The sequence below is a fragment of the Calidris pugnax genome, unplaced genomic scaffold (genome assembly GCF_001431845.1).
Source record: "Calidris pugnax isolate Ruff unplaced genomic scaffold, ASM143184v1 scaffold38, whole genome shotgun sequence".
Taxonomy (NCBI): domain Eukaryota; kingdom Metazoa; phylum Chordata; class Aves; order Charadriiformes; family Scolopacidae; genus Calidris; species Calidris pugnax.
The window spans coordinates 14,485,494-14,513,250 of record NW_015090995.1 but is presented as its reverse complement, the minus strand read 5'-3'; the positions used below and the strand labels follow the sequence as shown (position 1 = coordinate 14,513,250).

General features: G+C 37.9%; 1 protein-coding gene across 3 annotated transcripts in view; it reads right to left on the bottom strand.

Annotated features, from left to right (window-relative positions):
- The window catches only part of DACH2 (dachshund family transcription factor 2), a 300,591-nt gene that overhangs the window by 15,599 nt on the left and 257,235 nt on the right, over positions 1–27,757 (bottom strand). For all 3 annotated transcript variants that reach the window (XM_014955166.1, XM_014955167.1, XM_014955168.1), the window contains 2 exons: positions 2,485–2,630; positions 1,698–1,845 (listed from right to left, as the gene is read on the bottom strand). In XM_014955166.1, coding sequence (XP_014810652.1) covers positions 1,698–1,845; positions 2,485–2,630 — 294 coding nt within the window. The remainder of the gene's footprint in view (positions 1–1,697; positions 1,846–2,484; positions 2,631–27,757) is intronic.

Below are 27,757 nucleotides of genomic sequence, written 5' to 3'. Positions count from 1 at the left end.
GGTGTGGGCACTCTGGCAAATACTAATCAAGTATTGTTACAAGGAAAGTTGAATTTAAACAAGCAGTATTTTGCAATCCCTTTTATTTCATTTGTTTTTCCTGTGTATTAGATAACTGTGAATTTCTAATCAGAAAATATTGTTAGAAATTTTACTAAAAAATCTGAAAAAAATCCACAGTATTTACATAGCTTTTTGTGACCACTTGTTCATCTGAATTCTTACTGACTTTTACAGATCTTTCTGGATTTGTTAATGCTCCAGTCGGGGGTGGGGGTGGTGGTAGATACCATTACACAGGAAATCTCTGAGAGACTTAATAAATATGAATGTCAAAATATGATCTGTAGAACATAACTTTAGAAAACTGAGCAACCCATGTGAAAAAGCCTCTCTCTGATTTTCTATAATAACAAAGATGTGTGTGTGGTGATGACCTGAAAGACAAACAATTCTGAGGATATTGATACTGACTGAGGATATTGATTATTGGTGAACTTCTCTATTGAGCCAGAAGCCAACAAAGTCTGCGAATGGCTTATGGTTTGTGTTGACTTAAGTGTGACTCGGGAGGGGCAGTGTGCTGTCTGCCTGCAGGGAGATCAGTTCTGTTTTACAGAAATACAGTAGCCTCATCCACACTCGGACTGGGGTGATGCAACATTTCTGAACACCTACTGCAATTTAACAACTAGTATTTACTGACTCTTCACAACTGGACTTAGAAGTGTCCTTCTCTGTTGCCAAGACTTGGTGCTACTCTGTTCTACACACCTCATTTCAATTCAAAATGCACAGGAAGCACTTGGCACCTACAGTTTTGGTCTTATCTAGTTTTATCTTTCTGATTTCATGGATGTAATCTAGAAGTAGCTTTTGGCACATAAAGTACTATTTGTCTCCTTCAGATGCAGATATGAATTTTAAAAAGAATACTGCCTTCTTTGCAATATCACAGCGAAAAATTCAGATTTACCAATTTAAGTGCTTATTATTATCAAAAGCTTCTAAACAGTCATGGTTTTGTCTTAGAAGGCCCCATATGGGGACTGCTATTGCATCTCACTCTCCTGATGGAAAAAAAAAATTATCTACGGTTATTTGCTTCAGATCCTGCACTTGGGTAAACAACTTCTTACCTTCTTGCAGTTCCGTCTATTTTATTGCACCAAAGTTATCTACAAGAAAAACTAGCGGACTAGCACCTAAACTACAGAAATGTGGGCTAGAAAAAGTAAGGTAATGAAAAAAAATCACCTAAATACCCAAATTACAGACATATTATCCTTCTCACAGTAAGCCCAATCCTCAATGCTTGGAGGATAATAGCAGAAAACAAAAGAAATTAAAGCTGTCAAATGAAGAAATCGGGCTGGGAATACACAGGCCGAGTGGTAATAATACATGTGAAAGCTATGGAACTGAATCAGCTTTCCTCCCCAGAACCAGCCAAAACTCTCTGCGGCCAGTTGCCCTCCAGGAAATAATCCTTCAGTCACTGTTCTGTCTGCTTACAGAAAAGTGTGCTTCATTCTGTTTTTATTAAATTTAAATCTTTCATTACCAGTGCTAGTCCACTGCTGCATTACACTGAAGTATGAATGTCAGTTAACTCCGAGTCCTCAATAGCTCCAGCTGGAAATGCCAAAGGGTTATACATTTAATAGATATCTAAACTCCATTTTTCATTCACTCACCTCTGCTTTGCAGCTCAGCTGTGAGTTGCCTTTCCAAGCTCTCTCTTAGTTCTCTCTCTCTACAGAGCTCCATCTTTAACTCTTTCTTTTCCTGCTGTATCTGCTTTTCCTGGACTCTTGCATTGTCCACAGCCACTTTCAGCAGGCCCTAAAACACACACAAAGTTATGAACTGAAAATATTATTTTGTTTTAGCAGTAGACGCAGTGCTTAGTGATATGGGTTAGTGGTGGTTTTCATCAGTGTTAGGCTGATGGTTGGACTCGATGATGTGAAAGGCCTTCCAACCTAGACAATTCTATGATTCTATGACAAAATTCATCCATTTGTTTCTTTTACACCCTCTAGGAAAACAGAAGAATAAAAAGCAGGAACCCATAGACCTGGAATCCAACTGGGCATTTGAAGTAGCTACATGTTATATATGAGCAAGTTTGTGGCATGAAATCATTCAGCATAGCTTTTGCTAATTCATCCTACTGATGTGGTTTATTAGAAACGGGGTGCCGTATCATTGCTGACCTTGGTCAACTGCAGGAAGAAGCAAAGGAGGAATAATGAGACTGGTGAATTTTAATATGAGCATTATTGCCAACTATTAAATAAAATAGACAATGTATGAAACCCTTTCATGATCGATAATGCCAGACAGTGGAAACCTAAGCATTTAAATAAAAGAAATTAGAATTGCAGATACAAAATAGTTTCTGAAACTTTCTGAAGAGATTGAAAAAGAAACACATTTTATCTATCATGACATTGCCTGGCTCCAGTGAGAACAGTTTACCTGAATGTTGGTTAATAGTGTTTCTACTGATGAAAGACCATCAGCAAAAAGAAATGGCGCCGGAAATCCTGGAGGCAAGGCCTGTCCAGCCAGTTGGACTTTTTCTAAGGTTGGTTTCATTATTGGAATGGCAATTTGGACCTCTTCTGTAAAGATAGGTTTAAAAGCAACATCAGAAAGCTTTGGAGATGCAGGTAAAAGTAACTTCTAGAAACTAATATTCTGTTCAGCTGGAAATCAAAATACAAGCGTGTTAGTAGAAACAGATATTGTTTCAGTCTGGACAGGTGTGATTTTTGCTACAGTAAGTTTCCAAAACAGTACACAACAATAATAAATATACCAAAGACTATAATGTAGTTGTAATAAAGACTATTATATCTCAAATTCTACAGAATTATACTACAGTATTATGCACTTCATTAAACCAGAATGACCTTTCTTCATTCTATCATGTTTGCCATTCTGTGATGTACATTTTTTGTTGCTGTAACCTTGACAAAATTCCAATCAAGAAATGTATCATATCTATTTACTCCTTTAACGTTATCCTTCCCATACTCAGCAGTAAATAATCTCCACTGAGTCATCCCTCCTGCTTAGCTAGCACCAACTCCACATTGTCAGTAAAGTGTCAGCACAGGTTTTCTTAACAAGTACCTTGCTACTGTCAGCCTTTCTAGTCGCAGGCAGCAGCCAAAACTGCTTTGCTGAGTTATCTCTATCTGAGGCAGAGGAGAGCTGGGTGGTGGGGGGTCACAGCAGAGGGCACCCCGGCACAGAGCTCGCTCCTGACATTTACCGCACAGAACTCGACTGATGCATCACCTGCAAACTGTAGAATCGGGACCTGGTACCTTCCCCTTCACTCGCTGTTTCAAATACAACATGTTGCTATAGATCAGCTGTTTATAGATGTGTGTGTCCTCATCACAGAAACAACATTAGTAATAATTTTTTTAAAATCCTTTAAATTGTGATCAATCAGTACTATCACCAATGAACTTGCATTTTTGAAGAGGATAATTTAAAGGTATTTATATAAATTATATAAATATTTATGTAAAATTATATAAATCTATTTATTTTAAAAATCAAGTCAATTGCTGAAAACTACAAAATTAAAATCTGCTAGCAGTCCTTAAACCCGAGCTCTGTACATTTCTTTTACTCTGAAATGTTGAAAGAATATTTCTGTATAGTATTCCAGGGAAATCCAGTCTATATATATTATGTTCCTGCACTTGCAGAAATAATGAAGAATATCTTCTCAGCAATTGCTTTTTAGTAAAGCTTTCAACTAATGTATTGACCATAAGTTCATGAAGCATGTGTTTTCTAAGGGCAACTGCACAGCCAGTCCTGATAGTTTCATTTGTCAAGTGTCTTGGTCATATTAAAGCCAGGATTTACAATTAGACTCTGCCACATTCTAAAGGCCTCCTTCTTCTACCTCTTATTAAAAAAAACCAAAACCAAAAAAACCCAAAAAACAACCTCAGAAAGAATCTGACAAGAAGGAATTAAACCATGGTGTCTCTACAGCAGTACCATTATCTAGTTTAACAAACTCCAGGAGCCTCTACTGAGCAGCAAACACTTTTTGCTGTTTCTAAAACACCCCTACTGACAACGAACCAGCAGCATTAGCAGTTTTCAAGTATTCTTTGAAATCTCTGTTTAGGGAGTGTTTTGTTTTCACCGTGTAAGTTCATTAAATGGAACATGTTCATAATGATTCTTCGGGACTAATAACAACAAAAGCCAGCAACCCTTCGTAGCTATCATTTCAGAGCTCTGCTCGTGTAATTTAAATGATCCATTAAAAAAAGCCCCACAAAACACAACTCTGGAAACCCACTCAGACCACGGAGTTTGTGCTGATTCAGATACACCATTTCTTATATTTAAATATGTTATATCAGTGGCAGAGTTTTAAAATAAACGGATTAATGGTTGCATGTGGTGTTACACAGAAATAATATCTAAGCCGTGGACTCACAGAAGACTAAACAGAAGTGGCATTTAATAAATACATGAAGTATGCATAACAAAACTGTAGCTGCCTTAAAATCTCTAGAAATCTCTACTATTTGGAGATGAAAGTAATAACATTCAATTGGCCGAAAGGAAAATTACTATTGACTGTGAAGACAGGTTGCATGGTCTATGGTTTGTAGTGTTACTGTACAGCAGATTGAAGTTTCAAAATAGTATTACTCTTCTTTAAAGAGTAATACACAGCTAAATTAGGTGCTGCTTGCTGCAGTGAGGATCAAATGCAAAAAGAATCGTATTTCATCAGACCTAGTCAACACCAGGAAAATAAATAGAAATATAAGAGGTATGCAGGCAATGATTCATTTTGATAATCTGGCCCAAGAGAGACACATAGAGACAGCACACAGATCTAAGCTTCTACCAAAAGACAAATAGGACACAGAGGGTGGGAATTGGGATGACAGTGTAGCAGAGGTCACATCGATTTTCAGCAGCAGTTTTCACACAGATGAGATAACCCTGGACTCTATTTGGCCCATTGTTCATATCCTACCTGTCCCAGAAGCAATAAATTTCCAAGTCCCAGAAAAAGGGCAGTAAAGAAGAAGGATTCTACTTATGACTTCTTATGATTAAGTTTTTGTGCTAACCAAACATGCTTTGCAGACCAAGGTCACATTGCATGTTAAAGTCTGTAATAGCTGAAAACTAGAAGCAGCATATTATGCTTTAGCGTATATGGGTGGAAACTGTCAAACCATTCATCTTTTTTTTTTTTTTCTGATTGAAATCACACTCTGCAAAGATGAATGATAAATGCATTAGAAATCTATTTCAATCTTGTAATAGGTCTTCACATCTGAATGGTGTCTACATCTTGCCCACATTCTGAATAAGTGCACAGTTAGGCAGAAATTTATTAGCTAGACTGGAGAAATCATAATTGGTAAAGCAATTAAAAATAGCACATGTTGGAAGCATTTTTTGTGGATTGTATCAAATGCATCTCTTTAATAGAAAAAAAGATGTTGATATAAGCATTTTGATTTTAAAGAACACTAAAAATATAAATGCTAAAAGCTGCACTCACACTTATAGTACAACAGAATAAGCAAGAAATAAAGCTAGGACAACTACAATCTAACCAAGGACACAAACAACCTTTCTATTTATTGAAGCAAAGTGGGAACTTTTATTGAGCTTGCTTGTTAAACCTGCCATGCTTTATAATAGCGTTCAGGAATCCATTTAGAGTGCAGTCTTTTTATTTTAATTTCTAGCTGGCATCCAGATGAATAGACGAAAGCGAGAATTATATTGCACAGAAAAAAAATACACAGTAAACACTAACAATGAATGGAATATTATCCCAGGAAAGCACATGGAAATCTGCTAGAAAGTTTCTTGTTCTTAATTCAGTATACTAAAGTATTTCATCTTCTGTCTTCTGCCTAAGTTGCAGAAATGGGGATTGGAAAATGAAGCATCAACCTATGGACTAAACGCAGCACTGGGAAAACGAGTAACGTCGATTGCTCCCTGCGTGACAGTGCATGGCCCAAACCAACAGGCAATTTTATGTGCCAGCTGGTTTATATTCTTTCAGAAGGCATGTTTTTAAATCCATCATTCGTATACCTGATACATTTGACATGTCACATCCCTCTCAAAACAAGGTAGAAATATTAAAGCTACAATTTACATATTTCCTAACACTAGTTGGACTACCAAGTTATTTCTTCACACACGCTTCAAAACTTTCTCTATCTGGAGATATATGTGTAAGTGTTATATGTAATCCTCACCTCAAATAGCTTATAAAATATAACTCATGCATAAAATAAATATGTGGCATATGGAGAAAAGAATAACAATTTATAGTTATTAATCTGCTAGTTAGTAACCAAGACATTTGATCTCAGAAAGCCTTCAGCCACAATTAATAAGATGGTTTTGAACATGGATGGCAGCTGGGTCACTCCTTTTCCTTGCCTGTGTGTGGCACACAATTTAGAAAACTAAGGACTAAAATGGTTTATCACAATTATAATTCTTGGAGTTTCCTACCTGAGTGATGGGGATTGCATTTAATGGTCCATAGTTACAAAAGAACAGCTTAGGTACTCTAATGGACCTTTTTGACCTTTAATAAAATAAAACAGAGGATCTTCAACACCAGCTGAATTGTATGTGCTACTCATGGCTGAAAATAAGAGATACATTTTTATTTGAAATAGCATTATTTGTCCAAAGATCTTACAGAATCATCCAAACCAATATATCTTTATAGTGGCAAGAGGTTCCTTGACTTCCAGTTACGTATCTACTTCACAACAACAGTGATAGGCAGCGGTGGCCAAACATGGGTATTTCGATAGAATTAGGGCCCAAATTCTAATATTGGACTGCAAAAATAAGTTTTTCAAAAGTGAGATTTCTTATTTTCATTTTAAACCTTGGCAACTTCTGTGTTGCTTAACTAGAAACTAGTAGATTTTTTTTTCTTTTACAGTAGGGTTAAGTATGAAAAATGTGTAATCTGAAGTATTGTTTATTTCATGTATTTCGTGTCTGTAGGTCTGCAAGGACAGGGTTATCCATCTTCAGTGTCTTAATAACTCTGAAAATCCTCCATAAACCTCTGCCTACCTTTTTCTCCCTCACTCATTGCTTCTCTGCCAGGAGCTGAGCATTCCTGTTCATCAGTGAGAAAAGAGATACCTCCTCCTAACCTGGCACCAATCAGACTTAGAAATTTACTGCTTTAACCTTGTGATTCAAGTGCCAAATTTGAAGTCATTGCTGTTTTTCTTAATTACAGTCCCTGAATGAACAGGGTCAATGAACGCAATTGGGGAGTAGCTGATTAATCCAGTGCACTAGCTTTAAATCAGACTTTATTTCAAATGACTGATACAACTCGATAGCAAACAAGCATTTTTCACTACTGAGCTTTGCCATAAAGAAACCTCACTTTCAAAATTGTATCTAATAATTATATATACATTTCCAGGCAGCCTTAAAAAGCTTTTGGAAACTATCACGAAACAGTAACATAACTATGTTCCGCTTCACAGTACCCGTGTCCAAGCTAGTTCTCACCTACGCACTCGGAAATCATTGATTTTGTCCCAAAGAAGTGTTTAATAACACCTTTTTGTTGTTTTCAACAGAGGGGGAAAATGTAGACCATGTCTGTGAAATTTCAGGCAATGTCTCAGCTTACAAAAAAATGAGTATTTGGAGTAGTAAAAAAAAGCAAGCAAACTGCAAGCCGTGCATTCCCCACCTTTTCACAGACCTGGTCTCAGGAATGACGAGGGGTGTTTTCCTGAAGGACGTCATGAAGCAGGCACTCAGTGTGGGAACAGGAGGAGGAGGCAAAACGCAGAGAAATGAAAATTTCACTAGAAAAGGCTGAAATTACAGTTTACAAATTGTCTTTGTGCGCTCTTTATCAAGAGGTGCATAATTATACAGCTTTGACATTTTCATCAATGTACTCTCATTAATAACACAGAAAATTATACCTATTTATAACTTCAACATATTTACAATATACTCTGGTGTTCACATGGTACTGATGGTAAAAACACCTGAAAATATTTTATTAATTCAACCCTTAGAAAAAGGACCCGAGTTAGATGAGATACTAGGTTTGCAATAATAAAAAAATTGAGAAGTGCAGTAATTCAGTAGCTAGACATCAGAACTGAAGTGTTTCATTCCAAGTAACTTCAGTATTAAGTTCAATATGTACGCTTTAGGAAGAACAAATACAACTGGTGTCACCTGGTTAAACCATAAGTACAATTAAAACTACTACAAAGATACTAATAAATAATTTAAAGCCTTCAAAAATGCTATATTTTATATTCACAACAATGAGTTACAACATATAATTTGTCTGTATTATTATTATTATACCTGCTTTCTCCTATCACATGCTCCTCAGGCAGGTTTTGGTAATCTGGATTCCCAAACGTTTAAAGTTATTCTGTGCTTTAAGTTGCTTTTAATTAAATACTATCGATCTGCATTTTCCATATAACAATTTAAAGCAACTAGTTACTTTCAGCCAGTAATAGTACCTTGTCGTTCCCCACAAGGACAAGAAGCATTATTTCTACTGATGAGCAAAAAGTGAAAATGTGAACTATACAGTAAAAGGCTAGTAATAAAATTACTGTAGTGTAAAAGAAAGGAGGAAAATGAAACAAAATAAACAAAATCGTCCTCATGGCCATTATCAAGAGGTTATAAAATTTTTCTCAGCTAACTCTCCTATTAACATTCACAACGATTTTTTTTTCACGGTGATTTTTAAGCCTCACTGTAGTCTGACTATTCTACTGAGATTTTAAACTGTCAGATAAGGATGGGTAGGAGGAACTTGCCAAGAAAAAAAAAAGATTCTTCAATTTTTCTTGGCGAATTCAGCTTTTCCCTATTAATGTTGAGATTATTTCTTCAACTATTTTGTTGCAAATATTTATGACTCCATATGGAACAACAGATGTTGAAGGGAAGGGATAGCAGAAAAGACTTCATTTTCAGCAATTACCCTGCTACTTGTTGTCATACTGTAGGTGTTCTTAGTGCATCTATTTTACATACCACCCTGTCCTTTCACACACTGAAAAAATGTCAGTTTGGATAATTAATGTAATAACTTTTGTCCAAATAATTTCCAAAATATTCATTTATGAAAAAAAAAATAGTACAACGGGAGGAAGAAATCAGGAATGAAGGGGAAAGATAGGAATAGCTTTCCCAGTCCTTCTGGAATATCTGATCAGAAATCAGTTTCTTGCAAAGCTGCATTAGGTCCTTAATACAAAATCTTTCACTTTTTTCCTTTGAGACAGATTTCAGTGCCTGCCACCAAGAGGAAAAATCATACAAAAAACAGAAAAACAAAGAAGCAGTATAATAGACAGTAAAATTGCGTTAGAAACGTGAAGAAACACGGGCTGGGTGTGCCAAGGATAAATAGGAACAGGTTGATGGTGTTCAAGCTGAAGAAATGTCTGCTAACTGACCTGTCAGCCTTGCGGCACAGGCAGCCAGGGCTGGCTGGAGAGTGTCAGTCCCCACCACGCAGACGGGGAGGTCTCCTCGCGGGCAGAGTCACGCCTGCTCCGCCGCCTCCCCAGGCAGCACGTGCCAGCCAGCTCCTGGCTAAACACACTGCCATCAGCATCCCGTTCAGATTAATAAACCCTGCTTTAGAGAGCATCCAACTACCGTGCACGGGGCACCCGTGGCGGGGGGAGAGGGAGCAGGGTAATACCTGGATCCCAGTGCCACGCCAACTGCAGCTACACGGCAGCTCCCAGTTGGTGTAACTTGCAGAATGGGCAGCACAAAAGCTACCCACAGAGGGTCTGCCTGAAGGGCGAGGCGCACTGTGGCGGGCAAGCTCTGCGGACGCCACATACATCTGTAAATGCAGTACTCAAGAAATGACAAGCAAAACCATGTATCCAAAAAAGGCCTCCTATGTCTCCACAGTTAGGCAATCTCTTTCACGTCCCCTTCATTGTAATAAAAATATACAATGTGCTTTTACATAATTTTCTTCATCATCTACTCCCTTTATTGCAGTATTTGGTACTATAACCCCTAATTTGAAACAGATCTCATTAGAAAGATTCCATTTTTCCTATTCACAAAAACCACACAATGATATAAATGCCACCAGACAGCTGTGATCAGTGGGACCAAATTTTCACCAGTATGGCACAAATACCTGTGTTCCCATTTTGCACCTGAAAATTCCACCTGCTGCTAAGGCTGCAAATGTGCCACCAGAAAAGGCTTTTTTGAAGTTGTCTTCTTGGTCCAGGGAACTATTCCAATGTCAGCTGTGCATATGCTAGGTCTGTGCAAAGCGTGTACTCCATGCTGGAAATGGTGCTGTTCCCTTTCCCAAAGTCTGTGTTCCTAATTTGGGGCAAAACCAGGCAAGAATTACGACACTCCTTGCCTTCTAGGGGACCCAGGCAGTAGAGACAAGTCCTCTCTGGCCATACACAAATCTAAAGGCATAGAGAACTGAGCAATAAGGAGTGATGTTATTCCCCGCCATCAAAGCTTAGTGATCACCAGCAGAACTGACTGGGAGCCAGGGAGCCAACTGCGGGGCTCTGGGTGCCATCAGAATAAGCTACATGAATCAAGATGTTCTACATCTACTACATGTCCACGCAAGAGAATTAATCGCAATATATTTTAAAATAGTATCAAACTAGTATCAATATTATTACTGTTAAATTCCATTTCTTAAAGTACAGGTATAACCAGCAGTTAAGTCTTCCAAATATTTGAAGCAGACAGAGTACTCCATTTCCTGGATATTCCTGGATAATTATTCCTGCTTTATTAAGGTTTATTTTACAACTGTGTAAAATAGGTTATAAAGGACAATTCTGCTATTATGTCCTCCCCTGCTTAAGCTTAATAAATATTATATTCCACACCATCCATTAAAGCCAAGCAGTGGAGAAAATAGGAGTGGTAGTAATCTCCTCCACAGATGTAAAATACCTTTAATAAAATAAGGGTGTATAACAGTCAGGAACAAATTACTGAGGTCTGCTTTAATAAAATAGTACCCTTAAAGAAGTATTACTCTTAAGGTACTGACATTCCCACTGGTGATGCAGTGTAGCCTTTCAAAGCAGTATAGCTTGTTAAAATGGCAAGATATCTTTTTGCAATAGAGTGTTTGTGTCCAGGCAGATACAAGGTTTGTATAGAATGCATCCAGGGAGCCATAAAACTGGTGGGAAACATATTTCTCTGTGGTATTTTAGTACTTCGAAAAATTCAATCACTGGGAAAAAATGTTTTGCTGTAAACATCTGAAGAGCCTTATAAAAGCAATGGCTTCCCACAGCACCTGCTTAAATAATTTTAAGAGGGAGTATGTCTTTGCTCATCTTCTAAAACTTGTAGAAAGCTTCTCCTATTAATTTCCCTGGTGCTGTCAGGCTAGGGCACTTTTAATCAGAAATAATTATGAGTGCAATTGGGGGATGTTCACCAGCAGGATTTTTGCACTGTAGAAATAAGACAACTCTCAAAACTCATCACTAAGAGAAATATGATTGCCTTAACAAAAAAATAGATCCAGAAAGATGATCACCTTAAAAGTTTCCTTCTGCATCAATTAGGAATTCTTCAGTTGTCAAGAAAGTACTCTGCTTATATATCCTAGCATTCAGTTACACATTGATTTTATAAATCCTGATTATCAAAAGCATGAAAAATTCATCCCCTTTTATTTTACCTCCTGTTTTAATTCTACAGGAGAGTAGCAGTTCTGTGCTGTAGCTGTTACCAGCACGATTCCGGACACAGCCCTGTTGTAGGCTTCCACAGAAAACTCTATCTGAGCCTGTCCTGCCATCCTGCAGCACGGGCAGAGGCTGCAGCCCCCCTGCCTCTGCCTGCCCCCACGGCTCTTGCTGCAGCAACCAGGGTCCTGCACAGAACATGACGTGCACCCACCTCCCACCCCAGGGCTCAGCCAGCCCGCGGTGCGCAGCAGCACTGCCAAGGGCCACCCTTTAGATAGTGCCGGTACCTGCTGCAGATATTAAAGGTCACAGAACTGAACCCTAAGGCAACTGAGCCTCTCTTAGGCTAAGAAACGGTCAGAATTTGGCTTATCCCAATCCTCCTCCCTGCTTCCACTCAGAGGGCAAGTAATAGGCCCTCTGATAGAAATGTTGTCCTGGTGTATCGATATTACATCTTAGTGACAGAATGATTAGACTCCCATATATCAGCATTACAGCAGCTCTCGGTGCGGAGAGCCGCATGTCCCTAGCAACGTAGCAGGACTCTCTGCCACCAAATAATTACATGATGCTCTGGGGAAAGACAAGTTTTCCTAGCACAGAGCCCATCTGTCAAAAGGGAAAACTCTTTCTGACCCAAATGGCAGCTGCGATCAGCGTATAAATGTAAGCTAACCACCAAGTAGTCCACATCCACTACTTTGCAACCTAATAACTGTTAAGTCTACTGCTGTCACTTACAATGAGCTCTTTTAACAGATCAAATACTGGGGAGAGGAAAGAAAGAAGAAAACTTTCTGCAGAAAGCAGCTGCTACCTGGCATTAATCTACTGTATTCTTCCTTTAGATCAGCCCAGGTGCTGGGTTTGGCCCCCGGGGAGGCAGGAAGCTGCTGGCACACGCTCCAAGCCTCCCACCTTACAGGCACAGCACCTCTTCAGAGACCACCTCCTTACTGCTGACTCCCAATACACACCGGAGACGAACCGCCACTTGCAGAAAAAGTGTTAAATTAAGTATATTTAAACCACAAAAGACCCTAACTCCAGGGTCCTGTTTTCCTCTCACAGGTTACTAGTACAGTGCAGGAGTACAGTTCCCAGCAACTGCTCAACTCTGCCCAAGACTTCAAGCACCTGTGCCATCAACCTGAAACACCAAGATGCAAAAGGTTATGCACTGCTACAGAATGCAGCAAAGATTGGCAGCAAAGTCCTGTTGCTTAGGCTAATTTCATTAATAACAGCCCAGTCTCTGCTGGCGCCAAAGCACAAAAGCTGAAGCATTGAGCAAACACAGATTATTTTTTTTGTCTTCTCACAGTCATGTGTATGTACAATCCCATTCTTTCATTGATTTGGGATTGCAAACCAATCACTCTAGGAACATTTTGAGCCTCTTCATGAAACTTTTGCCTCCAGAATTTCTAGTAGACTTTAAGACAAACAATGCCACTGGAATAATAATTTCTAAATAAAGTCTATTAAACAGATTTTTTGATAAATCTCTTGGAGTTATACACTTCTCAACTAAAAGGAAAAATACAAACTAAGCCAAAACACAAACAAATTAGCAGAAACCCAGTACTCCAGACCTCTCACACATTCGCACTCCATTAGCGCATCGGTCCTTCTAGTGGGATTTCCACCAGGTCGGCTAGGAGCGTGAACTTACTAATTTTTGTAACTCATATTAAGACAAAATCCTTTAAAAATGTTTAGGTTTTGATTATTACTACTGTGACTTACAGCTTTTAGCAATCAAAGCATTTTCCTTTTAAAACTGGCTTAGTCTCTTTGCAGGGCACATTCTGTTTTCACTTTGGTTTATTCTACCTCCTTGCTTTGAAACTGTGCATTACTTGCGAGAGTAGCTGACATACCCATTCATGATAGTGCACAAAATGAAGCTTAATGAATCCCAAATGCAATGTACTTCATGTGCTAAAATCAATGTACATTGCCTGCCACAGTATCTCCCTGTGAAATTGAGGCATTTGCTCAGAAATTTCTCTCTCAACAGGGTCTTTTCTTTTTTTGTAGCGCTTAACTGCCTTTTGTCTGCTCTTGTCTCCCTCCAGTGTTGCTCAGATGGCAATCTTTTATTCCTTGTGCAAACTCATTTGGAAAATGCTGGATGGGCTACAGCTGTGTACTGCTATGTAAGGTCTAATACATGTCAAGCAGTGCTTTATACATGCTGAATAAACACAATGAAACAATGTTTTAATTGATTATTAAAAAGGCAGGGTTCTAGACTGAAAGTAGTATTTAAAATCAGATTTAATCAGCTAGTTTTGTAAAATTCTGAAAGGTATTGATGCCGTACACACTGCCATTTGAGCTCTGAAGTTTTCACAAAGGCTACTGCAACCCAAGGTGATGAAGGTATTTATGGGTGGTTTATGTGAACATGCAACTCTGTAGCTGATGAAAAACAAGCAGTGGATCAAAATATGCTTGATGAACCTTATCTGGAAAGGTATTTTAGCACACATCCACCAAGAAAGGAAATAAAATACATGTTTTTCAAGAGCCAATCTCTGTTCAGGTTCTGTGGAACCTTTGCAGCTCAGTTGTTCTCACACAGTAAAATACGTTCTTGCTTTTATGATGTATAACGTCTGGATTTATACTCTATAGTAATAAATACTGACTTAATCTGCATTGTTTCTGACAAAAGTATCTAAGTTGGATATGCAGACTAGAACCATAAAAACCATTTGTTTAAACTGACAAGTATTAGAACATACCACTATTTTTTTTTTTCCAAAGTCAGAATGTCAGAAATAATAATACAGAAAATTAAGTAATTGGTATTCAAAATAATTGTGGATCCAAAAAAGGTGCCTCTGACCCTCCACAGGATGCTACTCAGGGAATCACAGATTTTTTTGAAGGACTATTTGAAAGTTTGGGCAATGACTAACCTGAAGTGAAATCCACAGTCTAAATTCTGCTTTATACCAATAAACATTCTCCACTGACTGTGTTTCTCCTCGGCACCCTAGGAAACTATGTGAAAAAAAGCACTGTGAAGCAACTTATTTTTTTTTCTTTCGCCTTCAAGCAAAAAAAGCCAACGCTGTCCTGAAATTTAGGTTGTAAAAACCGGTAACTTCTATTAAGTGGCAGCATGAAGAACCTTCATTAGCTTGAAATACACGGATTATCAATCAAATGAGAAATAAGCATGGAGCAGATGAAAATGGCAAACAGCTGTAATTACAAATGATGTTTTGTGCACGGTTGTGGCTCAAAAATTGTTACAGGATGCTGAGAAAAAAAAAATCACTTGTATCCACAGTCCAGAATAATATGGTCCATTACAATGATGTACTTTGGAGCAGAAGTGTCATTTGTTATGTTTCACATTGTTTCTGTGCTATCCACTGAATCTATATTTAGTTTTATTTTTTAAAAAGGATGAATTCACTTTAGAGAACTGACAGCTTATATGAATATTTTAGTTTTGCTTGCAAGTACCAGGAAAAAAAACCATGGCATAAAACTCAAGCTCCAAGTTCCCCAGAATGCCTACTGAGAATAAATTCTATGTTTATTTGTATTTCATTTTCCTTGAACGACTGCCTTTCCCTTGGGTATTTATTAAAAGCATAAAAAGAATGAGCCAAATGCACTTCTCAATAACATCCATTCAGCATTGTTGAAGTTGTAAAATTGCACTAGAGTAGCCAAGGGGAAAATTTTACTCACTATTTAGTAAATATATATATTTTTTTCTGGATTACAATATGTATTATTTAATCCTTAAATTCTCTGTCTGCTCCTGCTTATAGAAGGAAAAGCAGTTGTTTTGTTATACATTCGTGACCTTACATAGGAATAGATACAATGTATATGCTCTATTCGCTCATTGAGTCGTGGGTTACTTGGGGCAGTCCTACGCTACACATTTCCCATCGGAGTTGTTGAAGACTTGAGCAAAGTCTCCATCCATTCCACTACATAAAGAACTAGTTATATTTTCTTTTGTAATATTTGCCTGATGATTCCCATAAATAATCCTATTTGACCTACATTCTGAAATCCTCAGATTGGGGGAGTGTTAGCAGAATGGCTTAAAGTGAATTTGGCCATTGGGAAGGTCTATTCTCAGTGCAAGGTTGGAGGAGTATTTTATACTGCAAATGGTGCACGACAGAAACATCCACTTTTGGAGCAACTAAACCAGCAAAATTCACCAAAAAATGCAATGAAATAAGCTACTGGCTGGAAGTAGCAGAAGTACGTAACAGAAGCTGTGGCCACAGCTGAGATGGTTCACAATGCAACAGCCAAGTTGTCTCCACGTTGTGCCTCTCCCACCTCCTGCACCAAGTTTCCATCAGGCCAGGCTGAGCTACCCAGGCCCAGGGTCCCTCTTCACCTACCAGTGCAGATGTCTTATAACTCTCTTGATACCACACAAAATTAAAATGCCAATGCCCATTATATAAGATCTCTGTGGGCTTTATATGGTTTGATTATGTCTTTTTCAACAAAGCTTGCAGGAGAAGTCATTTCACACTAACGTACCATGCAACTACAGCTCCTCAATGGAGTCCGTGGCCAAGAGCAGGGGTTAGTGTTTCTTGCCCACTACTCCCCAAGAAATTACAGTTTATAGCTTGTTAGTAGAAAAATTATATCTTTAAGATCTCAGCCAATGTTTTTAGAAATATCATGGATTGTCTTTATTGCCAAAATAGCAAACCCCCCAAAATATAATAGCAAGTTACGTGACCGTTGCCCTCGGCAGCACCATTAAACTGGGCAGTGAACTACTTGAAATAGCTGCGAGTGTTAAACATTAGTTCTGCCTTAAGTAGGTTGATTTTAACAGTCAAATGTGCACTGCAGTTGATCTGAACATTAAAAGCACCTTTCAAACTTAATTTTACAGAAATGTTAACGACCAGAACAAACTATTGAAGGCAAAAAAGAAAAGTCATTATTTCAACAGATGAAAGGAAACAGTAAATTAACACTCTTGTTTTAAAAGGGTGGTCAGTAACTTATCTGCTCTAAGGAAATGCCATTAACTGAAGGTACTATGGATATTTCACTTAATATGTTTATGGTTTTAGGGTTTCTTTTCTCTCCTGGCCTTTAAAAATGAGATTTGAGGCAAAAGGAGAGCTGTAAATCTTTTACTGAAATACAGCAAGTTCCAGAAATGCTTGATCAAAATCACAGCAACAGAATTGGTTCCTAAATATCTACATTATGTGTCATGTACACACATGTACGTGCAGTGAGAGGAAGGAAAAAAATTAAAAGACAGAACAAAGCCTTCAACAGCAACAACCTTTATGTCCACAGAGGCCTCTAAAGACCAAAGAAAGGAGTAAGACAGAACTAGAACGACTCAGAAGTATTCCTAATATACCACCAGTGCCTATGTACACACAAAAAAATGGGGACAGCTCAATTAATCCTATTATTACACTAAAAATTATCTAGGGAGAAATTTGTCATAGCTTAGAAAATGTTAACCTGCTTGTTATAAAATACAAAAATGTACTGATTTTTGTACATGAGCTATTATTCAGTGCAATTTTGAAAACTGTTTAAAAACAGTCACTGGCTTGTGAGCAAGAATTTCTTACCATATGTGTTGCAATATGGAAGCAGATTGTAGACATTTCCAAAAGGAATTTCAGATATATATTTTAAAAATATTTACAGCAAAATTTAGGTGATCATTATTTTTTTTGTGGACATGCATTTTCCACACAATAAAAAATCCACTAATTTAAATGTGGGGTTTGAAAATAATTTATTCTGCATAATCAGCATAGCTACATATGCTTTTCATTCTGAAATCACTCATTCGCAGACTTCAAATGATGAAATGGTAATTATTCCTGTGACTTATACATGTCCACTTTGAAAATATGGCCAAATGTAAGGTTTATTCAGCAAAGCTCACTGCTGATGAAAGCAGCTTTAATCTTGGCTTTTAATTAATAGCTTTTCATAAAGGATACTTTAGTGGATAAAGATATGATATTGTATTGCATACATACCAGTCTGCAAGTGTTCATGTATATTTCTATAGATACTTAACGCTATATACGCACACATATATTTTCATACAAGACATATATGACTTAAGGGGTAAGGAAAGAACTGCATTCAGAATTTAGCAATAGTGAAGTAAGTTGAGTATTTGAAGATCAGGCAAAACTGAGGATGTAGTCTCAGAAAATACTGGCTTTGACAGTAAAGCCCATGTAAGTAGTTCCCACGCCCTACAGCACAGCTCATCAGCCCTTCTGTGAAAATCTTTTGGATGCCTATTTTTAAACTGCATCATATAAATAGAGTCTCTTCACTAACACCACTAACACACACTCTTCACTAACACCTCTGGATGATATAAGGATTGTTATTTTGGGGAGACATTTCCTTAATCTGGTTCATTCTTACACTTTAGTTAAATCACGGAAGTTAATGTCATTTATCAGAAAAATAGGAGTGGGAGTTGTTTAAGGCCCTTTTTTTTCTAGCTGAACAAAATATATTATCTTGTCCAATTTAAAGAAGAAATTGAGGAAAGCATGTAAAAGTACACTTTAGAGTGCAACCTTTGATGGACAGAGTATAGGTAGGTGACATCTCAAGGTTTCACCCTGCTGGCAGCTGGAGAACATATGCCCTGGCGCTAACTGGCAGGCTGGACACGGGGCCTGGAAGCAACTGTACTGATGTGACCAAGACAGAGACTTGCCAATGTGGAAAGGCAAATTTGATGGGAAGTCGCCACATGAAGGCTATGTCAGGAGACCAGAACATCATCTGGGAGATGACCAGAACCACAGAATGGTTGAGGCTGGAAGGGACCTCTGGAGGTCATCTTGTCCAACGCCCTGCTCAAGCAGCGCCACTGACGGCTGGCCACCCAGGCCTGCCTGACAAATCTGAGTAAATGCCAGAGAAGGTAAGGTAGACTCCAAACTCAGAATATTTAAAACTGGTTAGGTATGAGTGGAAGAGGACCTGTAGTTAAGCAGATTGCTGACATGAAAGGAGAAGTCTACCCCACAAACTAACTCTCCCTTTAGTAACCTCGGTTCATTTGAGGGTATTAAGGGGACAATTCAAAGAATAAGCAATAGCTGAAGACAGTCCCTCAAGACAGGATTATATGGTTCAAGCCCTTTAACCCTTGTATCAGACCCACTCAGAAACAGCCAGATACACTACCCAAATCAAGCTGCAGCCTGCCACCTCTGCGTCCATCACCCACATGTCGGATCAATCATTATTTGGTATTGAGTTGTGATAAATACCATCACGTTCAAGACTTCAAACAACAACTCCTACTTCGTCAAATACATTATGACAGTACTGTTGCTATAAACACATCTGCATCAAATATTAGAGTAAGAAGTGTTTGTGAGCCAGCAGTCTAAAATCATAAGTTTTAGCTGCACACAGCAAGGTATACACTTATTTAAAAATAAATGTGAAATTCAGTCTTCCACAAAAGAAGCAGTGTCATGAGAAAACTCGGGCTTTAAGTTTTGTAAACGCTGCATTTTCAATATTAGAGTGTCAGTCTTCATTCACTCCCTGACAAGGTTGTCAATCAAACAGCAATCTAGTTTTGTAAGACTTTAACCAAAGATCAAAGCAATGATACTGCTGAGTTCACATTACCTTCCCAGAGATAACTACTTGAACACTTTCATAGCGCTGCATCGATATTAACTTTGCACCATTCCTTCCAACCAAATAAAGCACTACAAAGTTTGACAGCCCTTCTGGCTTTTGCTTTCTGATTTAAACTGAATCCCAGTCCCCATCCTCCCTACCCCTTTACAACTGCCACCTTGATATTGAAGTGGAGGATCGCAGGACTTGCATTCAGTTAAACTTCCGTCAATTAAAAAGAAAATGAAATGTGCTTTCTGTCTCCTTTGGAAAACACGCTGAATGTCTTTTGCTCAATAACAATAGTTGAGCAATAAAAAGATAAGTGAGCAAAATGTGGTATATCATCGTTTTGCTTTTGACTTCAGCTCAATGGCAAATGAAAGGCATCCAAAATCAATTTCAAGAAGCTAATAAATTCAGCATGTGAAAGCAGTGAAAATATAACTTTTGCAGCCTCATCATCAAGCTGATTTGTAAGCAAAGCTGGGCCCAATTCCTGCACACTATGTCACCCATATTTTCAGTTTCATGCAGGTAATATACTATTTCTACAGAGTTTATATTCTGAGTCTAAACATAGAGATATATATATCTTCTTTCCACAAACATACGTCCTGGTAATATCATAATAAAAATCTGAATGTACTATGCCCAGGAAATCATGTCGATCACTATCAGTTACTTCCTCCAGTAACAGTGAAAGAAAGGTGAAGGCTAATGCTGCACACAAGGGCATGCTCGAAGCAGAACGACTCCTTTCCACAGCTCCACATAACTTTCAGAATAGACCTCTTTATGGCAGTACGGGGAGGGGGCTATTGGGGTTTTTATTTGCTTGTTAACTGCCTGAGAAGCTGCCAGACCATGCCCATCTAAAGGCAAGCTTCCAAAGGGAAATCAATTGCCTGTAATTACAACATAATTTAAAGTACTCGTTGAGCAATGCTGAATACTTTCAATCTATAGCTTCTGATCTTATTAGGGAACAACACAGAGGGCTTCCACTTACTCCAAGCAGTTACTTCAAATTTACATGAGAAGAAAATTTGATCTGCAGTTTCTACCACGACATAAGAAACCTTGGTTCAGGGTCACATCCATCCAAATGATTCGGCAGCAACTGCTCTTAAGAGCTAACTGGCCTTTACCATGGAGCTTTGTAGAAGACACGATTTTGCAATGCAATTACAAATAAACTACTTGAGAAAGGGAAGGATGGCACGGATGCTCCTTACCTGGCTTGTAAGGCCAGGACCAAATCCTACGAGAGCAGTGATGATGCACCACCTTTGGTTACACACCAGACTTCACATGCAGCATGAAAAATAGCCAACAAACATTGAGCCAAGGCATGTAAATAAACAGTTGTACAGCAGGCCTGGGAACTGCAGGTCTGTACTGGAAAAAAATCAAAATTTCCGAGAGCAGTAGTTTCTATTTCTGACACAGCCAATCTACGTGACGCCTACTGGATTTTTTGTTGATCTGAACCAACTGCAGACAGTGATATTACAGAAGGTCAAATAAACTTATCTAACTTACTTAGAAGTCAGTAACAGTTTTAAAATTTTTGTTGGGGTGTGGTACTTGTTTAAAAAATATAAATAAATTTTTTTAAAAACACCAAAATTGAGTAGGTTTCTTGGAGATTTGTGTGTCAATATATTTATTAGTTTCTTAGAGAAAAAAGACATAGAAAGAAAAAAAAAATCAGGGAGGCAAGCTGGGTGCTGGATAGAGCTTGAATTGGCAGGGTAAAATGTGGATAGAGACTGCGACTGAATTTCACTGAATTTTTAGAGCTGGAAGGGACCATAGAGATCATCTAGTCCAACTCCCCTGCTGAAGCAGGATTGCCTAGAGCTTGGCAGAGCATGTTACTCAGGAGCATCCAGGCGGGTCTTGAAAATCTCCAAAGAAGGGGACTCCACAACCTCCCTGGGCAGCCTGTTCCAGGGCTCTGTCACCCTTACTGTGAAGAAGTTTTTTCTCATATTTGAGTGGAACCTCTTATGTTCCAGATTGTGCCCGTTGCCCCTCGTCCTCTCACTGGGAACCACTGAAAAGAGTCTGGCTCCTTCCTCCTTCAACCCTCCCTTGAGATACTTGTAAGCATTACTAAGGTCTCCCCTCAGCCTTCTCTTCTCCAGACTAAAGAGCCCCAGCTCTCTCAGTCTTTCTTCGTAAGGGAGATGCTCCAATCCTTGAATCCTTTGTTGCCCTTCGCTGGACTCTTTCCAATAGTTCCCTGCCCCTCTTGAACTGGGCAGCCCGGAACTGGATGCAGTATTCCAGTTGTGCAGAGTAGAGGGGGAGAATGACTTCCCTTGACCTGCTGGCCACACTCTTCCCTATGCAGCCCAGGCAGAAGCAAGTCCTATCCACCTCAGCTGTCACATCTCTGCAACCAGGCGTGTGAGCACAAGGGGGTACTGGATGAGATGGGGTGGTCTCTGTTCTGTGGGGACTCCTACACACCACACTTGCAAAGCGCTGTCTTTCTCCATATCCCAGCGCAGAGCAACATATAGCTAAGATTTGTTGCCTACTAGATGCATAGTGAACTAATGGTAACATTGCAAAAGCTCCTCTTTATATGTAAACACGGTTAAATAGCACTACAGTAACAATATCTGCTCATACAATGATGTTTCTTTTCTGAGCACCCTTAATGCTATGGGGTGCTATTCCCTTTCAGACCTCTTGTCAGACATTGCTAAGCGTACAGTGATTTTACATATTTTTAAGCACAGTCAGCCCCTCTTGCCCATAGGATTTAAAATTAATTTTCAAAATGAAAGTTTAAGAAGCTAAACTTTTCTGCATTTCATCTTTGATAATTCCACATGAAATTAGTTTCTCCTAATTTCTGACAGTTTCTTCAAGCATTTGTAGAGACGACACTTATATAAAAATATTTAAAAACTGGAATATACTTAAATATAACTATCCATAACTAAGTCTTAATTTAGTTAAAAAGTTTTGATATTATCTCTATTATTTATTCTTCAAAGGAGAAGAGTAATTAAAAAAGTTCTGCAAATTTGCACTAATTAAGCAGAAAAATCTACTATGAAATGCTCAATTCAATTTTATTAATTACCATGTAAGCAAATAAATAGAAAAATGTTAAAAGTATAAGTACACCTAGCCCTTTCATTTTATTATTTTTATAATAGTTTACATAGAAGTACTTTGAGGGTATTCCTATTTCTTTACAAAAACTTGACTTGGGAATTGTAATTTTGCCACAAATTTGAACTTTTTTCAATTACTTTATATTCCACAAACACTGAAAAAGAGAAGCCACTAAAATAAACAGCAAAATTACATACTGAAAAAGTCAAAGGGAGAACAGGGAGAATAAAAAGTAGATATAACGAGATGGTGGTACAGAAAGGAAAAAAAACCCAGAGCAAACACACCATACCATTCACACTATTATTGCCACCGCTTACAGCAAGGGAAGGTTTAAGATAATCATTCTGTCCCGATACACAGGCTTAGAAGCAATTTTCTTTCAAAATATGGATCTGTTAATTGCACAGGAGAAACAAACAACAGTGCCAATCCTGAAGTGCAGCAGGAAGAGGAAGGGTCAGCATTACGCTATTTTTTCACAGCCTCCTCTGTGCCACAGGTCCAGCTCAAGCAGTAGTCAACTTCTTGAGCCACTAATGACCCTCAGTCTCTCTTTTGGTCCAGGACTGCCCAAGTCAAGCCATTTCAGACACACCGCTTCTTGTCTAATAAGCCTTCAGTGTCACAGCTGCCAAGATGAAAACAGCTGAGAGCTACAGGTGATTTTGTGCCACCAGGGAAATCCCTGCCTCTTTACACTACCTTCTGTCCCACGGAGTGCGACTCTGACACAGAGTGTAGCCATCAATATTTAAACTGGAGAGAAAAACAGTTCATAGACTAAAACTAATTAATCATCTGTCCAACAAAAGTGAGATGCACTCAGTGGAGTTTGAAACCCTCAAATGCAGTCAGAATGATGTGAGATCTTACTGCAGGTCAGTACTATTGAATTTCAACAGGAATGTAGAAAGTGCTGGCACTTGAGTGCGACTACCAGGACAGAGACATTAGGGGGTCTCTTAAACAAAAATTGGTGAGGTCTTATTTGAACTGTGAACCCACATCAACACCTTCCCTGGTTTTTAATCTTTATCAATTGTTAAGTTGAAAGAAAACCCCAAGTCCCTTTTTGTTTACATCTTTCTTCCCTGCCCCACATCCAGCATCTTTTCTTGCTGTCCTCACTAAATCTCTCTAAATCCAGGGGGAAAATGGATGCCATTAAAAATTGCCTTACTACAGTGTGTGTTAGCACCATTATATAAAATAATTGCTCCTTGGGAGATTCTAGACAGTCAATTAACCCCCAATTCATGACTCAAGTGGCAGAGCAGACACTCAATGAATAAAGGGTAGGGGTTCAATTCTCAATTAGGATGAATTTTTTTCCTTAATAGTTTAATCTTGTGGTCAATTAAATTCCCTAGCGTTGTATTAATTATTATATGAATTCTAGGCAACTCCTAATTCAAAGGTTAGTTATGGTGTACTGCAAGTGGACCAGAGTCCTGGACTTAAATTTTTCAAAGCTGAAAGCCTATTCTACCTTAAGGGGAAAAATAGTCTCTCTTGAAAGAAAGACAAGGAAATGTCTTTACATTGTGCTTTCCTAATCTGGACTACTTTAAACGTCTGCTGTATTTTTATGCCAGAGATAAGAATGCAATTATGTCATAGATCATTAGAACTAAGTTTACTGCTAGACCATATATTCATATCACTAGCTATATTAAAAAGATTTCTAAGCAGACTTTTGAGGATTAATCTCATTTCCAATTGCTGAGCTTTTTTCCTATATTGTCGGGCATAGCAGCTTGGAATAGTAGCTTACTTTTCCATCTGTTAGACATATAGAGACTCTCAGTTTGTGAAGTACTTTCCTGGTACCCTTTTTGGTAGAATAAAGTCCTGGATTTCCTCGGGGAAGCAAAGGACATATGCTGATGCTCTATGGTTTCTGAGTTGCTGCAGAGATGAATTCTTTTTGGCCAGCTTTCTGTTGAGTAGGTGCTGGAATCATATAAAACAGCAACTTTCAGAAAAAAAAGTAAAATGGTGAGTTCCCCGGCCAAATCAGTGATCTTTTTTCAACTAATTATTTTTCTTGCTCAAAATGAAGACAGTTTGTCTTTGAAAAGACTGTCTATCATTAAAAAAGAAAAGTATTGAAAGTTTTTGAAACAACTATAACAGATGTCATAGTAGTTGAAAGTACAATTAGAAAGCACAACGCCGCAGAAATAAAACTTCAAACAAAAGCGGAAAGAGTTCTTTGTGCACATCAATAATTTAGAATGATTTAAGAACTGTTTTATAGATGCAAGTAGAGTTCTTTCTGTCTATATATAAATTGAACGTGGTCTTTATAGGCAAACAAAAAGGGGATACAATCCTTTTAAATTATTTTTAGGATAATTGTTTCCGCAACAAACATCATTATTTATCAGTTTTGAAAAGAAGCCAACTGCTAACATTTGAAATGCACAAATCTTGGCACACAACATAGAAAATGGTAATCTCCCCCCTTTTCAAAACCAGTTTTGCATTTATTTTACACATTTGTCAAGTTCTTATCTCAAAGCCCATGCAGTGTTACCTATTTCTATCAGAAATCATCATATTTTATTTCTAATCACCTTCCCATAGCTAATTTGGTAACTCAGAAAAGGAAACATTTATTGCTACCAGATGCTGTTACCTTCCTGCTCACTCACATATTACTATAAATTGATTCAATAGCCTGAAAAACAAGGTTTAATATGTATTATTTTCCCGTCTGGATTTCTTCTGTTATAATCTTTCTTTTTAGATAAACAGTCTCCTTTTAGTGATGCAAACATTCTAAATGTATGCTACAGCTACTTATCAGCCAGGATGTGTCTGTATCTCACAGTGCAGTACCACAGAAGAAGACCTGAGACAGTTTGCACACTACAAGCAGTTTTGCCTTAGTATCAGCCAGGCTCCCACTGAGGCGTACCCCATTTCTGATGTACCAGTTCCTCCTGGAAATTAGCTATACTGTATTTGAAACTAACTGCATTGCTTTTCTAGGTTCCCTTTTTTTCTGGGGTAAAACCCCCGTATATTGATGGATACAGAGAGATGAGATTTTCCTTTCAGATGAGAAGGAAGATATGGCAATAAATGTGTGTCCTTGAGGCTGTAAAGTTTCTTAAGAGGAAATGGGAACAGAGATTTTTGTCTTTTTTGTCGCAGAAGAAGAAAAACTAGTTCCTCAACAGCTTCCACTTACACATTTGAACATCAGAACACAATTTCACTGACGACAACCAGAATACAAGAGGGAAGGCCACAACCCAGCTATTTTGCTGATTCCTACAGCAGGAGACACCATACACTGCCTTTGACATAGAGACTACTAAAAGTACAAATTTCAATCATTAAAATTTATTAATCCATGTATCTTTGTAGGTTAGCTCTCATTGCTGGAAAAAACTCACAAAAATTCTGTCATTTAGGTACAACTATTACAGAGTGATAATCATACTTTTTAGATATTTTGGACCATTTAGCTTCAGCATTTTATGTGATTGACGATATACGAGCTGCTAGTTGAGTAAAATTAAAACTCCAGCCTGATTTATAATGTATTTTTTACATGATATACAGGCAGTGATGTTTACAAAATACTAATCTAAAACAGGGTGTTGAAAAATTATCTTCTATATTAGAAAGAATTCTTATTATTAGCAAGACTATAATCTAGAAGAGCCCAACTTATCTTCTGCTGAGATTTCAACATATGTGTATAGAGAGAGATTAGCAATGAATGTTCTTGAAAAAATAAAACTCTCTCTCAGGAACTCACTGAATAGCTTATGAGTATTCATGGGTTTGTTGTTTGGGTTTTTTTAAATATAAAAAGCTTTGTACAAAAAACCAAAGGAATTATGGCACAATGGAATAATTATTATTATTCCTGTTGTTATTAATTTTACAAAAATATTATGTTATGCTTTCCTTTAAAATACACCTATTAAAAGAAAATTCAGTATATATAAACACACACCTTTTATAGAGTAATTTCAAGCTCTCCTTTCCATCTAAATCCCTTCTGCCTGTAATGCCGTAGGCTATATGACAATAATGTCAAAAGTCAAACAGCAACTCTGGCAACTCCTCCTTTAATATGTGAATTTCTCCACACTTTTGCCTGGAGGGCACCTTCATTACAATCACTTTCTAGATTTTAAAACTAATAAAAACCAAGACAACAATAATTAAAAAAAGGCCAGTCTCCTAATTGACAGCATCTAAAATGTCTCCAAAGGTTACAGATGTTTAAATAACATGTTATTTTCCCAGCAATTCATATTTTCTGACCTCTGTGAATAGACACATGTACACACGCGTATTCCATTTTCTGCTCCAGCTCAGCCATCTACTGGAGATGCTTCATCCTCCAACCCATTCTACATCAAAAAGGCATCTTCTACCACACCAGAAGAGGACTCCACTGAACCGTCATCACACGAATAAGTCATGGGATATGTCAGAACATTCACACGAGCCAAGTCTAGCTATCAAAATATTGCACAGCAGTTCAGGTGACGGATAAAATAGACATATTCAAAACTATACAATGTTTTATTGATTATAACATCTCAAAATACACCTGGAAGCAGAATTTTATTTATTAAACTACTTGTTATAGCCTGTCATATTCTGTCAACTAGAAGAAAAATCTGCTTTGGAAATCACTGTCACACTGACTACAAAATAAAAGAAGAAAATAAATCAGTTGGTATTTTGAGAGCAACATGCAATGGCCAATCATGAACAAAGAAGTGTGCCTTGGGAATTCTGTATTGGAGTAAACACTGTCTTTCTAGCTTCTTTCTAGCTTTGTACTCATTTTCCTTGAATTTTAAGACTTCTAATGGCTGAAAAGGTTCAAGTGCAAGTGAGCCTGTATATGTGCAATGCCGACTTTTGGGAAAATTATACATTTTTAACAGTTCTCAAGAACATGATTAAGCATTAAAAACACATTACAAAAGAACATTTCGAAATTACTTAGGAGTTCGAAGACTACTTTCAAAAGGGTCTCAAGTACTTAAGGGCTCATTTTCACAGATATTCATGTAAACTACAGTTACAGAAATAGGAGTGACGCCTCAAAAACTCTCAGAAGTCTGATCCTCCAAGCTAAAGCTACAAAGGCATGTGGTATCCTAATGTCGGGAACAGAT